The sequence below is a fragment of the Heloderma suspectum genome, chromosome 2 (assembly GCF_057233095.1).
Source record: "Heloderma suspectum isolate Gila_16-S chromosome 2, 16-S_ref, whole genome shotgun sequence".
NCBI lineage: Eukaryota > Metazoa > Chordata > Lepidosauria > Squamata > Helodermatidae > Heloderma > Heloderma suspectum.
The window spans coordinates 375,208,012-375,224,152 of record NC_139459.1 but is presented as its reverse complement, the minus strand read 5'-3'; the positions used below and the strand labels follow the sequence as shown (position 1 = coordinate 375,224,152).

Genomic DNA, 16,141 nt, shown 5'->3' with positions numbered 1-16,141 from the left:
CCTGAGAAACCTGTACGAGGGTCAAGAAGCAACAGTAAGAACCAGACATGGAACAACCGATTGGTTCAAAATTGGGAAAGGAGTACAACAAGGCTGCATATTGTCACCCTGCTTATTTAACTTATATGCAGAGTACATCATGAGAAACACCGGGTTGGATGAATCACAGGTCGGAATTAAGATTGCCGGGAGAATTATCAATAACCTCAGATATGCAGATGATACCACCCTAATGGCAGAAAGCGAAGAGGACCTAAAGAGTCTCTTGTTGAGGGTGAAAGGGGAGAGTGCAAAAGCTGGTTTGAAACTCAGCATTAAAAAAACTAAGATCATGGCATCTGGCCCCATCCCTTCCTGGCATATAGAAGGGGAAGAAATGGAAGCAGTGACAGATTTTATTTTCTTGAGCTCCAAGATCACCGCAGACAGTGACTGTAGCCATGAAATTAAAAGACGCTTGCTCCTTGGGAGGAAAGCTATGGCCAACCTAGACAGCATAGTAAGAAGCAGAGACATCACCTTGCCAACAAAGGTCCGTCTAATCAAAGCTATGGTTTTCCCAGTAGAAATGTATGGCTGTGAGAGCTGGACTATAAGGAAGGCTGAGCGCCGAAGAATGGATGCTTTCGAACTGTGGTGCTGGAGAAGACTCTTACGAGTCCCCTGGACTGCAAGGAGGTCAAATCAGTCCATCCTAAAGGAAATCAACCCTGAGTGCTCATTGGAAGGACAGATACTGAAGCTGAAGCTCAAATATTTTGGCCACCTAATGCAAAGAGAAAACTCTCTGGAAAAGGCCCTGATGCTGGGAAAGACTGAAGGCAAAAGGAGAAGGGGACGGCAGAGGATGAGATGGCTAGATAGCATCACCGATGCAATGAATATGAACTTGAGCACACTCCGGGAGAGAGCGCAGGACAGGAAGGCCTGGCGTGCTATGGTCCGTGGGGTCATGAAGAGTCGGACACGACTGAACAACAACATTCTCCACACTCCCCTCCTCCTGTTTTTCCTGCTTCTCGTCTGTTTGCTTGCCTTTCTTACAGGGAAAGGATCTTGCCCGCTTTCCTCATAAAATACCTTTCTGCCTGGACAGTTCATTGGCACAATGATGTCTTGGCTTCGCAGGGCTCGGAAGCCCCCATCAATCCTTTTCTGAGCAGAAACGAAAGGCCTCAGAAGAGCAAAACGACCCTTCGGCCCTGTTGGGGGCTGCTTTGAACCACAAGCCAGAGACGGGAGGGCAAGACCCTGTCGGCCTCAGAAAAGACTATGTCCGACGTGCCACAGAGGCAGGGGCGAGTGGGGAATTCTGGGAAAGAACAGTGCAGGACATTCTGGGTAAGGACACTGTCAACTCGGATGTCCAGCACCAGTGCTTCAGGCCGTTCTGCTACCAGAAGGCCAAGGGGCCCTGAGAGCTTGTCAGCCAACTCCACTGTCTCTGCCAGTGTCAGAGGCTGAAGCCAGAGCGGCACACGAAAACTCACATCCTGGACCTGGTGATCCTGGAGCAGTTCCTGACCAACCTGCCCTCGGAGGTAGGGAGCTGGGTGAAAGGATACGGAGCAGAGACCAGTTCCCAGGTAGTCACCTTGGCAGAAGGTTTCCTCCTGAGCCAGGCAGAGGACAAGAGACAAAAGTCAGCGTGGTTCTCTCCCTGCCGGCTGCGAGGGGGTGCTCTTGAAGTTCTTGGCTCTGCTGACGGCTGGATGTTGTCCTGGGAGGCCCATATTTCGGTATGTTAAGGATTGGCCAGGGAGCTCTATTATTTTGCCTGGCTGTGCGTTTGTAAGGCTCTCTGTGTCTGTTTCAGTAATTTAGCTTGTACCCTTTCATACAATTTGCTACTTCTATTCTCCTTAAAATCTAATAAACCTTTATCTAGCCTTTAGTAGTTGTGATTTCTCGGCATAACCTCAGTGCTATTTCAGTGCCTCTTGGCCTAGGAGGGAGGCTATTTTCTCAACTGGCTCCTGTCCTGTGCCCTTAAAAGCAGCTTGATGATCAATAGTTTTCAGCAAGTGGTCATGCTTATCTTGCGTGGAGGTTGCCTTGAAGGCGAGGGGGCAATGCCCCAGTGGACTAGGGGACAAAAGCGCTCAACCATAGGAACGAGATCCTTTTGAAAATCTCATCTTTGCCCCCTGATCCTCGTCTCTGGTCTGCGCCAGCTCATCGGAGGCGGTAGGAGTAATTTTCCCTCAAATTTTAAAGTTCTCTCTGTAAGGGGGATAGGTTCGGAAGGGGTAAAGACAGCATTTTTGGCTGACGGAGGGCCGCTCCTTGGATAGAAGCAATACAAAGGTTTGCGCTCCTTGGATAGGAGCCGGGATCACTTCTTGGATAGGAGTGGTACAGGAGTTTTGGAATGGGGTGCTCCTGTGGCTTTTAACAACCAGCCCAACTCTCTAGGAGAGTGCAAGTCTCGAGTGCATAGCCTTTCCGCCTCTAGGCACTGACTTTTGGACAGAGTGAGTCCTGCCCGTTCTTGGATAGAACGTGACCATGGGAGGCTCTGGTTCCAAAATGCCTCTGTTGCACAGCCCGCTTGCGCGGATGATTAGCGTTTACAGTCAGCCAAGAAGAATGCCAGCAGGTTTCACCCTGAAACATTTGGTGTATCTGTGTCATGTTTGGAATGGGTATACTTATGAAGACCCAAAGAGACAGTGGCCAGATGAAGGGTCACTTGAGCGTAGTAAATGAGCATATTTGAGAGAATTTTTAGAAACAACCTATCCATGGCAAATAGATTATTGGTATTTGTGGGATGACGTGGCGCAGCAAGAATCTAGTCAGTCGGTCGCAGCAAGTCAGAAGGAGTGAAGCAGTTAGAACAGAAGTTCGGAGACTTGGAAGAGAAATGCATTCCACCCCCCACCTCAGCCCCGCCTTCTGCTCCCTCTGCCTTTCCCCCACTCCCTACTACTGTCCCCCCTCCATATAGTACCCCGGCCACTAGTCTATATCCGGCATTGCCAAGCGCGGCTAAAGTTGCCCGTGATGCCGACAAAGATCTTTTAGATCTTTGGTCCCCTGCTTATTCTGCTCCTCCTGTCCCTCCACTGCCCCCTCCTCACTCCCTGCCACCTAACCAACCCCCTCAGTACCTCTCATCCACTGCCCAAACCTCCGTTTCCTCTACTTCCTCCACACCTCCCTCTTATTTAGCCCTCAAACCCCACCATCCCCACTTCAAGGGATGTCGGTTGAAGTATTGCAAGGCCAGTTGCATCCATGATGCAAAGAAGCAGGATGGAGAGTGGTGGGTACAATGGTTGATCCAGAGAAAGTAGTTTTGAAGCATTTTAATCAAAATAAGAGAGAGAGAGGTGGCATGGTGCCGTACAGCTCGGAATACTTTGATATACCCACAGGTCAGTACCCGAAGCTCGTGTTGCCCAGGCAGGCAGGGCAAGAGCCCCAAAGAATCCACGTCCCGTGGTCTGCAGCAGACCATGTAAATCCCTGCGGGAAAATCCAGAAAAATTTCGAGAAGAATTATCTCGCCTATTTGCGATTTATACTCCAAACCACATGGACGTGGACTGGCTCCTCTGTGGCATTTTGCCAGCCCATGGCTACGCCCAAGTCACGCAGAAAGCATGGAGGGCCCAGGGTGAAGCCCCGATCCATGCTGGAAATGGATGGCCAGGCCCTTTGCCCAGCCCGCCCCAAGGTGAAGCGCAAAGGAGACAGGCGGAGGATGACTTAGCAGGGTTGCTGAATGCAGTTGTGGAAGCCTACCCACGAGTGTCTGTTTGGTCAGAAGTGCAGGCCTGCAAGCAGAAAGAGGGGGAGCACCCCTCCGCCTTTCAAGAGCAGTTCCTCGAAACCTTCCGGAGAGCCACATCATTGGACCCGGAGGCAGCGGGAAACCGCCAGGCGCTTATCGCCTCACTGGTAGACAATTTATTACCAGAAATTGGCAATAGAATCAAGAACGCTGTTGTGGGATGGAAAGGACAAACAAGTACGCAGATCGCAGAGGCAGCAGTTCAGTTGTGGGAAAATGTGCAGGCCGAAAAGAGCAAAAAGGAAGAATCAAAAGCACTCTTGTGACTGTGCAGGTTTGCGAGCTCCACCAGTGGGAAGGCGCGCCCATCCCAGGCGCCCAGCAGCCAGCCCAGCTACAGTTCCAACCAACTCAACAAAATTTCCAGCAGGGCCCCAACAGCAATGCACGCAGAAAAAAGGGGCAATGTCATTACTGTAAAAAAGAAATAGCAAAAATAGCGAATGATCATAGAATGGTAGGGTTGGAAGGGGCCTATAAGACTGTCGAGTCCAACCCCCAGCTGATATCTCGGCTACAGGAGAAACATGGTTAAGGGGAGCAGTCCCCTTTTACGGTGCAGGAGCAAATCACTTAAGATATTTTAAAGCTTTCAAACATTATAGAAGCCACTATAATTGAGACAGCTAGTGCCTTGAATTTGGTGGAAAGCGAACTTACCCAGATAAGGCTGCTATCCAGAACCGAACAGCTCTAGACTGTGTGCTGGCAGAAAAAGGTGGCACACGTGCTCTAACAGGCCCAGAATGCTGCACACATATTGTAGATAATGAGCTTCACATTGCCAGACACATATCAGAAATAGAACACCTAGCAAAAGAGACACAAAAAGTTGGAAAAGGAACTGAAGCAAACCTAGATTGGTTTGGGTGGATACCACACTTTGGTGGAGGGTTTAAAAGTCTCGTAAAATTGTGTTTAACTTTTTAATTTTTTTTATGGCGATATATGTATTAGTACAACTTTTGTTTTGCTGTTATTGAGCCCACACTAAAAACGACAAGGATATTTATTGCCCTCCTACTGATGGCAAAAAGCCAAGATGAGGGTGATGGTAAGAGCATCCTAGCACAAGAAGGAGCAGACCGTCTGGGGAAAATCGTGTGTTATGATAGTGATACCCCAGAGGAGGACAAAGGGGGAAATTGTGGGGGAAGCAGTAAAAGACTAGAAGGGCCTAGTTGCCAATTTCTCAACTGGCTTCTGTGCCCTTAACAGCAGCTTGATGATCTATAGTTTTCAGCAAGTGGTAATGCTTATCTCCATGCCCTGAAAGCTTCACCTTGCTGATTTCTCCAGATCATGTGAGCAAAAGATTAGATTAGATTGTCAGCCTGTGGGTAGGGACTATCTTGTTTTGCTGATTATATGTAAGCTGCTCTGGAAGCCTTTATGGCTGAGGGACAGGATAAAAATCCTTCACAAGTAAAGAAGCCCCTGTGGGTGAACAGTCAGAGACTGCTCCAGTAGCTGGAGATGGACAAAACACATTCACAATTCTATTGTGTAGATGTAAGGAAGACCCTTGAAGTACTCAGGTCACAGATAACAGACACCTCTGCGTATGCGCCAAGAGTCATGAGGAGATCATCATGCCCATGTAAGGTGTAACTGAGCACTGCAGAACCTTTGCCGTGTTATCTTAATGATTGGTTGTAAATTGCCGCCAAATGTTGCTATTGTCTGTGTAACCCTTGCGTGGAGGCCGCCTTGCCAGAGGCCGCCTCCTGTGTGCCACCATTTTGGAGTTGATGCTCTTCTCTCAGGAGAGCAACCTCATGCATGGATAAAGGGCTTTACCAAATCCGCTGAAGACGTGTGACCTCCAGTCTTTTGGACCACGATTTCCCCGACAAGAGACCATGCTGAATAGGGTGAGCAGTAGTGTCAGGCGACAGGGGGGACCTCCTTAGGCAGCTGGGCGGGTGGCTACGAGAGAGAGGGCCTTCTCAGTGGTGGCACCCCCTCTTCTGGAACAAACTCCCCAAAGACCTTCGCCTGGAACCTGCCTTGTTATCTTTTCAGCACCTGGCGAAGACCTTTCCATTTTTTCCAGATATTTTAGAGACTGAGTGCTAGGTGATTATGGCTGTTTTATCAATTCCTGTGCTGTTGTTTTGTGTTAGACTGTATTTTATTCTTCCAATTATTTGTACTGTATTTTATATTTTGAACTGTGTTGTAAAATGGCATGTTAGTCTTTTTAACTGGTTGTGATCCGCCCTGAGAACATGAGCTATTGGGTGGATTAGAAGGGTACTATACATCTCCAAAAATCGGGCGGAGCAGCCTTCCGTGAGCAGAGTCTTTTTTCCTGCGGAAAGGAGATCCTGGATCCAACCCTTGAAGTTTTGGACTGTAACCCCTAAAATCTCTGACCATTACCCACGCTGGCTGTGGCTTGTGGAAGTTGTAGTCCAAAACACCTCTAGGTACCAGGTTGCCTCAGGGATGGCCCAAGACATTTTGGTGGCTGGGGCGAGGAACAAGATGGCCCCCTGTCCCATTCCATGTACAAAAGCTGACTGGGGTGTTCCTTCCACACTGACAATGGGACAGCATCCTCCACAGCGCCAGAAGGAGCAGGCTAGCTTAGGGGGCACAGGGCAGGCCACTTGGCGCTGAGGGGCTTTCAGCAGAGTCACCTAAGAACCTAGGAAGCAGAGACGGTCCATCTGACAATGCATGTTATAAAGAACTACCAATTGGTTCGCCGTGAACAGAGTTCGCGGAGAATAAATTCTAAAGATTAAACTTAACTGCATTTATTGAAACATTCAGAGCATTACATCTTTTATCTTTACCAAACTTCCTTGAATACAATGTTCTCGGTGTAAACTAAACGTTGACTGGGTTACTTTGATCTGTAGGTGTCTCTTAACCCTTCATGATTTGTTTATAGGCTGTATGGTACTAGCATAGCATTGTACTTTGGCCTGCAGCTGTGTTTACAAGTGTACAGAGACATTTTTAGTGTTCATATTTGACTTTACTCCAATTTGCAATTATGTTTGTTTAATCATGTTTTTAAAATTAAAAATGAAAGTTTATAGTACGCTGTTATAAAAGATGGCCAAATTCTTTTAAAAAAGCTTTATGGCCATAAACAAACTGTCAACATTGAATTACAGTGAGAACCATTGTAATTTGTGGAATCTGTATGTCAGGAGCTTTTTAATGAAGTGTGTTTCATGAGGGTGCTATTGCACCCGTGTCCTGCTTATGGGCTTCATACAGGCAACTGGTTGGCCACTGAGTGAACGGAATGCTGGACTGAATGGACCACTGGTCTGAACCGGCATGGCTCTTCTTGTGCTCTGAAGGTGCCGCATGATTCTTCGTTGGCCCTGGTTCTTTATACGGGAATCCTGCAAATGGATTCTAAGATGTGAAGTGAGCGCTGTGGTCTCACTGAAGCACTTTCCACACTCCAGGCATTTCTATACCTTTTCTGCTGTGTGTGTCTTTTGATGGGCGATGAGACCTGATCTCTGAATAAAGTTCTTTCCGCATTCAAAACATCAGAATGGTTTCCCTCCTGTGTGAACTCTGAGATGGATCCACAGTTGGCTACAGAATCAGATTCAAAGAGTGCTTATCAATGGGATCTTCTCAAACGGGGGAAAGGTAACGAGCAGGGTACCGCAGGGCTCAGTCCTGGGCCCAGGGCTCTTCAACATTTTCATTAATGACTTGGATGAGGAGGTGCAGGGAATGCTGATCAAATCTGCAGATGACACAAAACTGGGCGGGATAGCTAATACCTTGGAAGACAGAAACAAAATTCAAAGTGATCTTGATAAGACTGGAGCAAAGCAATGAAATTTAATAGGGATAAATGCCAAGTTCTGCACGCTGGAGAAAGAAACCAAATGCACAGTTACAGGATGGGGGATAAATGGCTCAGCAATACTACAAGTGAGAAGGATCTTGGAATTGTGATGGACCACAAGCTGCATATAAGCCAACAATGTGATGTGGCTGCAAAAAAAGGCAAATGCTCTTTTGGGCTGCATTAATAGAAGTATAGCTTCCAAATCCCAGAAAGCACTAGTTCCCCTCTACTCAGCACTGGTTAAGCCTCATCTGGAGTACTGTGTCCAGTCTGGGTACCTCACTTTAAGAAGGATGCAGACAAGCTGGAGAGGGTTCAGAGGAGGGCGACAAGGATGATCAGGGGACTGGAAACAAAGCCCTATGAAGAGAGACGGAAAGAACTGGGCATGTTTAGCCTTGAGAAGGGAAGACTGAGGGGAGATATGATAGCGCTCTTCAAGTACTTGAAAGGTTGTCACAGACAGGAAGGCCAGGATCTCTTCTCGATCAACCCAGAGTGCAGGAAACAGAGTAATGGGCTCAAGATACAGGAAGCCAGATTCTGGCTGAACATCAGGAAAAACGTCCTGACTGTTAGAGCAATACGACAATGGAACCAATTACCCAGGGAGGTGGTAGGCTCTCCCACACTGGAGGCATTTAAGACGAGGCTGGACAGCCATCTGTCAGGATGCTCTGACTAGGACACCTCCATTGAGCAGGGGGTTGGACTCGATGGCCTTGTAGGCCCCTTCCAACCCTACTATTCTATGATTCTATGATTTATCACCAGTGCAGTTGTTCTGATGTCTAATGAGCCTTTCCTTCCTACGGAAGCTCTTTCCACACTCCAAGCATTTAAACGGTTTCTCCCCTGTGTGGGTTCTTTGGTGCCGAGTAAAGTTTCCCCTCTGACGGAAGCTCTTCCCACACTCCAGGCATTCAAAGGGTTTCTCCCCTGTGTGGGTTCTTTGGTGGTCAGTAAATGTTCTACTTTCACTGAAGCTCTTCCCACACTCCAGGCATTCAAACGGCTTCTCCCCTGTGTGGGTTCTTTCGTGGTCAGTAAATTTTCCACTCAGACTGAAACTCTTTCCACGCTTCAGGCACTGATAAGGTTTCTTGTCTCTGTGGGTCATTAGATGGGAAGTACGTTGCCCGCTCTGACGGAAGCTCTTTCCACACTCCAGGCATTTAAATGGCTTCTCCCCTGTGTGAGTTCTTTGATGGTCCATAAGGGTTCCGCTCCGATGGAAGCTCTTTCCACACTCCAGGCATTTAAATGGCTTCTCCCCTGTGTGAGTTCTTTGATGGTCCATAAGGGTTCCGCTCCGACGGAAGCTCTTTCCACACTCCAGGCATTTAAATGGCTTCTCCCCTGTGTGGGTTCTTCGATGATTTGTAAGTGTTCCACTCTGACTGAAGCTCTTCCCACACTCCAGGCATTTAAACGGTTTCTCCCCTGTGTGGGTTCGTTGGTGGTCAGTAAGTTTTCTCCTCTCACTAAAGCTCTTCCCACACTCCAGGCATTCGAAGTGTTTCTCCCCTGTGTGGGTTCTTTGGTGGTCAGTAAGGTTTCCCCTCCGACGGAAGCTCTTCCCACACTCCAGGCATTCAAAGGGTTTCTCCCCTGTGTGGGTTCTTTGGTGGTCAGTAAGGTTTCCCCTCTGACTGAAGTTCTTCCCACACTCCAGGCATTTAAATGGTTTCTCCCCTGTGTGGGTTCTTTGATGATCCATAAGGGTTCCGCTCCGATGGAAGCTCTTCCCACACTCCAGGCATTTAAACAGTTTCTCCCCTGTGTGGGTTCTTTCGTGGTCAGTAAGTTTTCCACTCAGACTGAAGCTCTTTCCATGCTCCAAGCATTGAAACCTTTTTAGTGCTGTGTGGATCATTTGGTGTTTCATGAGGTTTGCCTTCTGACAGAAGGTCTTTCCACATTCCAGACATTGAAATGCTTTCACTCCTGTGTGGATTTGCTGGTGTCTAATGAAGTTTCCCCAGTGACAGAAGCTCTTTCTGCACTCGGAGCACTGAAACGGTTTCTCCCTGGTGTGAGTTTTCGAATGACAATTTATGCTCGATTTATAACGGAAGCTTTTCCCACACGTTGGGCACTCATGCCTTTCCTTTCCGTTGGCTATTTTTCCTTGGACTGAGACTTCCCGGATGCCGCCACCTCGATAAGCAGAAGACGCCTCTTGTTGCTTCTGTTTTCCTCCCCTTCTCCTTCTCTGGGGTCCTCCATTTTTACCTCTGGCTCCTTCCAGTAACCCGCTGGGTGCTTCCTTCTCACTCTTGCTCTCCCACCCATCACCTGTTGGAAAGAAGAGACAGAAAAGGAGTCACAGCCCAAGAAAGAAATGGAACCTCAAATGAGGAAACAGAGACCCTGTATACTTGCCTCCGGCCAAGTAAATGTCATTGATCTACTAAGAGAATTCTGGCATTCAACGGGGCCACTGAGGTCGTTTAGTCCAACTGCCTGCTCATGGCAGGATGCAGCTACAACAGCCCTGTCAGATGGCCATCCAGCTTTGGCTTAAGTACCTCTTACCCAGTGGAGGCTGGTGGCTCTGATTTCGGTGGGGCTGTGCTTCCATTCTGGGGTTTAACCCAAAATAGGTTCAGCCCCTTGGATAGCTCCTTCAGAGTTCTGACTGTTTCTGACTGAATCCCAGAATAGATTCATGACCCCACTGAGATGACAGCCACCAGCCTCACTGCTCCAAACCCAAAGTGTTTCTCCAGTGCAGGGACAAAGAATGTGCTGCCTGTGGGGACCGATGCCCCCCTCCCATCCCCCCCAACACTTTTCTTGGCACCCTCCAAGGTGCCCTTCCCCTCTCAGTTCTCAAAAACCAACCCACACACTTTCTCAACAGCACATGGAACTGCTGGGAAATTGGTTTCTCTCAGTGCTGAAAACTGTGTGTTCAAAAGAGCTGCTCAGGGTCCTGGGGCTCAGCCCCCACCTCTGCCTTGTACTAAGTATTTTGGGCAGATTACTTGTCCCTGGCCATGCCTCACAGGGCAGCCATTTTGTGGTGGTTCCCACAGCAGGTACTCAAATTCCCAAATGTGCCCAGGGTCCAAAAAGGTTGGGGACCCCTGTCATAAACAGTATCCATTAGCCATTAATGCACTGTGACCTCATCTTAATTGCCACAGCAAAATATCGGGCTGCTTGACCTGTCCCACCGTTACTTGTGCCTATAATGAACGCCCCCCTCCCGAGACAGCCAATTCCACTGTCAAGCAGCCCTGTTCCTTGGGCATTTCCTTCGAAGGACTCCAAAGAAAACGCTAAATGTTTCCACAGGGCTCCTTGGCCACGGGAGGGGGGCCACGCTGGAGTCATCGACCCGGTCTGGGGCCAAGGCAGGAGGCAGCCCCTGAGCCACAAGGTAACGGTCTCGCCACCCACGGCAGAGGCCCACGGAATCGAGCGAAGAGGACGCTGGGCACTGAGGAAGAACTGGCAACATCTGGACGGGGGAGCCGTACCCAGAGAGGCCACGATCCCCCAGTTCTCCGCCATGACTGCCCTGTGCAGGGCCCTTTGGCCCGGATCCAAGAGAGCCCACTCCTCCTCGGTGAAGTACACAGACACCTCCTCAAGGGTTATTCGGTCCTGAAAGAAGAAGAACAAGGAGAAGGAGAAGAAAAGTGAACGTGACGCTTCTTCCCCTTCTAAGCAAAGTCCAGACGGGGAGTTAAGGCCAGGAGGCTGCAGGTTCAGGCGCCGAGCCAGCAACGGCCTTCCTAGAGGGAAGAAGCAAAGGTTGCCGGCAGGTCCTTCCAGGCTCAGAGAGACGTGCAAGAGGAGGAGACACCCAGGCTCGTATCCGGATTGAAGCTGGATCAACGGCGCTGGCGGAAGTGAACCTCCCAGCCCCCTCTTCCCATGGCAGCCCCTCCAGGCCCCTGAAAGCACTAGAGAGAGAGACAGGAGACCCCACTGAATGGGGGAGCTGTGATGGGGAGGGGGGATCCCCCGAAAAGGGCATAGACCTTCCGTGAGTGGCGCGTTTCTTCTCTCAGAAGGCAGGTCCTCGCTCCAACCCCAGGACGTCTTCCCTACCTGGCCAGGCTGCCCGGCAGTTCCGCCCGCTCCGCCGCAAAGAGGATATGACCCGGAGCCCATCGCCAGCACCGCTTCACTGCCTACGAGGGAGACAGGGGCAGCTGGAAGATTATCACTATTATTTTCCATACACAGGGGGCTTTGCTTGCATAATTCAGAACGGACAAGGAACAGATAGACAGAATTGCGTGTACAGGACTGAAGAGACATTTACGTGTGGCAGAGGATACACACACACATATATAGATATAAGGTTTGAAAGTGACTTATTTACTGTTTAACATCTTAATCTTCTAAATGATAGATATTTCTAGGTTTGTAAAACTCCACACCTATGGCTCGTGGCTGCAAAAGGGTAAAGTAATAAGGGGAATAATACAGGTCAGGATGAAAGCCAGTGTGTGTGAACAGCTCACAAACTAAAGGTATTGAACTTCAGCTAACGGTCCTGGTAGCAATGTTCCTGGGTGCGGTGGAAGGTGCTGCCTGCAGTGGAAAAGGCCTGTTTGAAAAGGCCTTTTTCACTGGTCAATAGGCCACACGGCCGCCGAGAGCCGCTCCGAGACTGAATCCTGACCCTTGGACAGGGTTCTTTCCCAGCACTACCTGGAGATGCCAGGAACTGAAGCTGGGACCTCCCGGGCCCCAGGCGTGTGCTTTACCGCTGAGCGACAGCCCTTTCCCCAAACGCCTTAGTCACTTCAGAGGAAAAGAGACGCAGTCCACAGGTTTCTGGCGTATTCCAGGCAGGCAGGCCAAGCACAGAGAGACACATCCATCTTACCTAGGGAGATGGTCCCTCCGCCAGCCTCCGGCACGATCCACCTGGACGGCTTTCCCTGTGGGGCAGCTGATGGAGCCTTCTGGTCCTCAGGGAAATCAGGGGCCTCTTGTGCCAACGGCCCCTGGACCTGAAACAGCAATGGGGATCCCAGGCAGGGAGTGGGAAGAGGGCTTAGAAGAGGAAGGGGGCATGCAAAGACTGGGGAGTGAGGTGAGGAAAGGTGTTGGGTCCTCCCCTTCCTAAAAGGCAGCAAGAGAAACTGGAGGGTTCTTTGGGGACAGCTTTTTGTAACCTAAGCCCTTCAGATGTGTTGGACCACAACTCCCAGCATGCCTCAGCCAGACATGCCAGTGGGGGCATGCTGGGAGTTGTAGTCCAAGACATCTGGACGGCATCAGGTTGGGGGAGTCTGTTTTAGGATGTCCTCGTTCACACCCCCGGCCATCTGAAGCCACCAGGATGAAACCCTCTCACCTTGCATGTTTCCTGCCTCGTCTCATCTGCCTGGCTCAGGAGGAAACCTTCTGCCAGGGCCACCGCCTGGGAGCTGGTCTCCGGTCCACACTCTCTCACCCAGCCCCCGATCTGCAGCGGGAGGATGGTCACTAACTGTTCTAGGATCATCAGGTCCAGGATGTGATTTTTGGTGTGTCGCTCCGGCTTCAGCCACCGACAGCAAAGATTGTGAAGTCGGCTGCAGACCTCTCGGGGCCCCTCGGCCTCCCGGTAGCAAAACTGCCTGAAATGCTGCCGCCATTTGTCTGAGCTCAAGGAGTCTTCACCCAGAAGCTTCTGCACAGCTGCTTCCCAGAGTTCTCCACAGCTTCCAACGTGGATGGTTTGGGGGGCTTTCCTTGTCTCTGGGCCAGCCAAATTTTGATTTTCTGTCTCCATGTTGTTGTCCAAGGGAGCCTCCATTGGGGTGGACAGATCACCTTCACCTTTTGCCAAGCGGTTTAAGGCAGGAACTGGGGCAAATGACAGGGTCTCTTACCTGCAGGAAAGGGATCAAACACTGAAAGAGGAGCCAGAAACTGGGGAAAGGTTCCTTCACCTATGTGACTGAGAAGTTTTAATTTACTGAACATGAAACTGCCAGGGCCATACTACCCTTATACCAATCCGTGGTGCGACCACACTTAGAATACTGTGTACAGTTCTGGTCACCGCACCTAAAAAACGATATTGTAGAGTGAGAAGCTGGGCAGAAAGGGGCAACTAAAATGCTGGGGCAACTCCCCTATGAGGAAAGGTTGCAACATCTGGGATTGTTTAGCTTAGAAAACAGGCGAGTGAAGAGAGACGTGATAGAGGTGTAGAAAACTATGTATGGCACAGGGAGAATGGATAGGGAGACATTTTTCTCCCTCTCCCATGATACTAGAACCCAAAAGGTCATCCGGGGAAGCTGACTGGTAGGAGATTCAGGACAGATTAAAGGGAGATTCAGGAGTTCTTCACACAGCGCAGAGTTAAACTATGGAATTCGCTACTGTGTGATGCCCACCACTTTGGATGGCTTTAAAGGGGGGGGGGAATTCCTGGAGGAGAAGGCGATCGACGGATGGCTACATGCTACCTGCAGTGTCGCAGGCAGGGTGCCTATGTGCAACAGTTGCTGGGGAACATGGACGGGGGGTGCTGTTGCACTGCTCTCCTGCTTGTGGTTCCTGGTCGACAGCTGGTGGACCGCTGCATGAACAGAGGGCGGGACCGGAGGGGCCCTCGGTCTGATCCAGCAGGGCTCTTCTGGCGTTCTTCTGTATTTCTTCTGTATCGTGTAGATGATGCAGTCTCCCTGCCTCGCAATGTGAACTTGCTCCGCACCACGCATTGCTTTGCAGACCTCTGTGTATCTCACCTCTTTTCTAAGCTAACAGTCCCGGACGTTGCGACCTTTCCTTGCAGCGCCTGAAGTTCTCTGTGCCAGCAAAGAAGTAGTGCTTAAGGATCCTTAAATCCATTCCTTCAAATGCAGGCATGTGCATACACTGCACGTCTGCACCGTTGCTTCTGGAACAGATGAAGTGGCGCCCGGGGGGAATTTGATTTCCCCCTTCGCAATGTAAATCGCCAATGCTATATCGACAACCTAACCCTGTCCCCCACCCAGTCGGCTGCACAGGCCTTAGGGGCGGCAGGCGGGGGGCCAGAACTCCTGCTTCAGCCCCTCCTCGGCCTCCCCTGCACGTGGGGCCGCCCCGGGCCCCCCGCCCCAGGCACAGGCCGGCGTCTTCCTCCCGGGGTCCCCAAGCCTCGCCCGCTGCCCTCGCCCGCCTCCCCCGGAGCCTCCGCGCCCCTCCCCAAAGGCGCCTCGCCACTCACCGGCGCGCAGGGGGCCGCCGCGGCCGAGAGCTGGCGGGGACACGAGCGCCCCGGGCCGGGCAGGAGGACGGGCCGGAAGCGGCGCCCCAATTCCCCGACACTCCCCGTCCAAGAAGCGGGAGGCTCCGGCCGCTTCCTCTTGGCCTCTCTAGGAACGCCAGCTCGCCGCCTGAACCCCGCGCGATCCTTCGCCAGCAGCGCGAAGGGCGAGTAGCGGAAAAGCCAGAACAAAAGCCGAACAAAAAGGCCAGCAAAGGCCCAGCAGAGGGACCGCTCAGCAGGCCGCGTGAAGAGAATGAAAGGGGGCCGCCCTCTCCAGAGGGAGGAAGGGAGGGAGGAAGACGGTTTCCTCGCAGACATTCTTGCATGTAAAATGCAGGCACAGCAGCGTTTCAGGAAGGGCTTGCTGGGTCCCTTTTGTGTCCCATCGGGGCGGAGAGCGCGGAGACGGTGCTCGCAGCAATGGGCGGGGGGGGAGAGAAGGGAGAAGTCACGGAAGCCGCGCTGGCTGCAGACTGCCCAGGCCTCGCTGGGGCCCAAATTCCTGCGGAGAAAGTAACCGCAGCGCGGCCCCCTTCCAAGCCCCTGCGGACGAGGTTGCTCATTTCCTGGCGCGAAGTGGGCCGGCCTCTTCCCTGACTTCCCTGCAGGAAAGAAAACCAGCCCTGCAGGCCTGCTGTCTAGATCCCCCTTCCCCAGCCAGTGTGGTATACTAGTTAAGAGTGCTGGACTGGGACTCCGGAGAGCCGGGTTCGAGTCCCCATGTGGCACGAAGCAGAGACCGTGCTCTCAGCAATGAGACAGGGGGTGGGGGTCAGTGTAAATTTGGTCCTGTCTAACCTCAGAACTTGCACTAAATGGGCCCGAAGCACTCTGGTGGGTAACCAAGCTAATCCCAACAGACAATCATTGGTACAGACAAATTGTGAATTGGAATCTCTTTAAGGCTTTATTTCAGAAAAATACAAAATATAAAGTGGCATGCTGGTTATATGAGCGCTAGAAACTTTATAATCACAGGGAAAGAGAATGCAACAAAAACAAGATTAATCAGAAGAATTGCAGTTGCCAAAGCTGGTATTATGAATCTGGCTAATAAGATACTGGCTTGAGCTTCTAAAATTGTTATGACTCCTCCTTCCAACTTCCTCCTGTTTACTACTTGCAGTTCAAAGCTAAACTTGTTGTTCAGTCGTTAAGTCATGTCCAACTCTTCGTGACCCTATGGAGCATAGCACACCGGGCCTGTCCTCTACCCTCTCCTGGAGTGTGCGCAAGTTCATATTCATTGCATCAGTGATGCTATCTAGCTATCTCACCCTCTGCTGTC

General features: G+C 50.8%; 1 protein-coding gene across 2 annotated transcripts; it reads right to left on the bottom strand.

The window, feature by feature from the left end:
* Positions 1 to 3,846: 3,846 nt before the first annotated feature.
* LOC146356217 (uncharacterized) lies at positions 3,847 to 15,380 on the bottom strand. 2 transcript variants are annotated; one of them, XM_084831273.1, is made up of 6 exons: positions 14,812 to 15,377; positions 12,961 to 13,480; positions 12,487 to 12,613; positions 11,700 to 11,782; positions 11,123 to 11,249; positions 3,847 to 9,932 (listed from the first exon to the last, which is right to left on the bottom strand). In XM_084831273.1, the coding sequence occupies exons 2-6, from the start codon at positions 13,402 to 13,404 to the stop codon at positions 8,392 to 8,394; spliced, it is 2,322 nt and encodes a 773-aa protein (XP_084687399.1). In that variant the 5' UTR covers positions 13,405 to 13,480; positions 14,812 to 15,377; the 3' UTR covers positions 3,847 to 8,391. The 2 variants fall into 2 exon arrangements, with proteins under 2 accessions (XP_084687399.1, XP_084687398.1); XM_084831272.1 differs by having other exon boundaries at positions 11,123 to 11,782; positions 14,812 to 15,380.
* Positions 15,381 to 16,141: the final 761 nt, after the last annotated feature.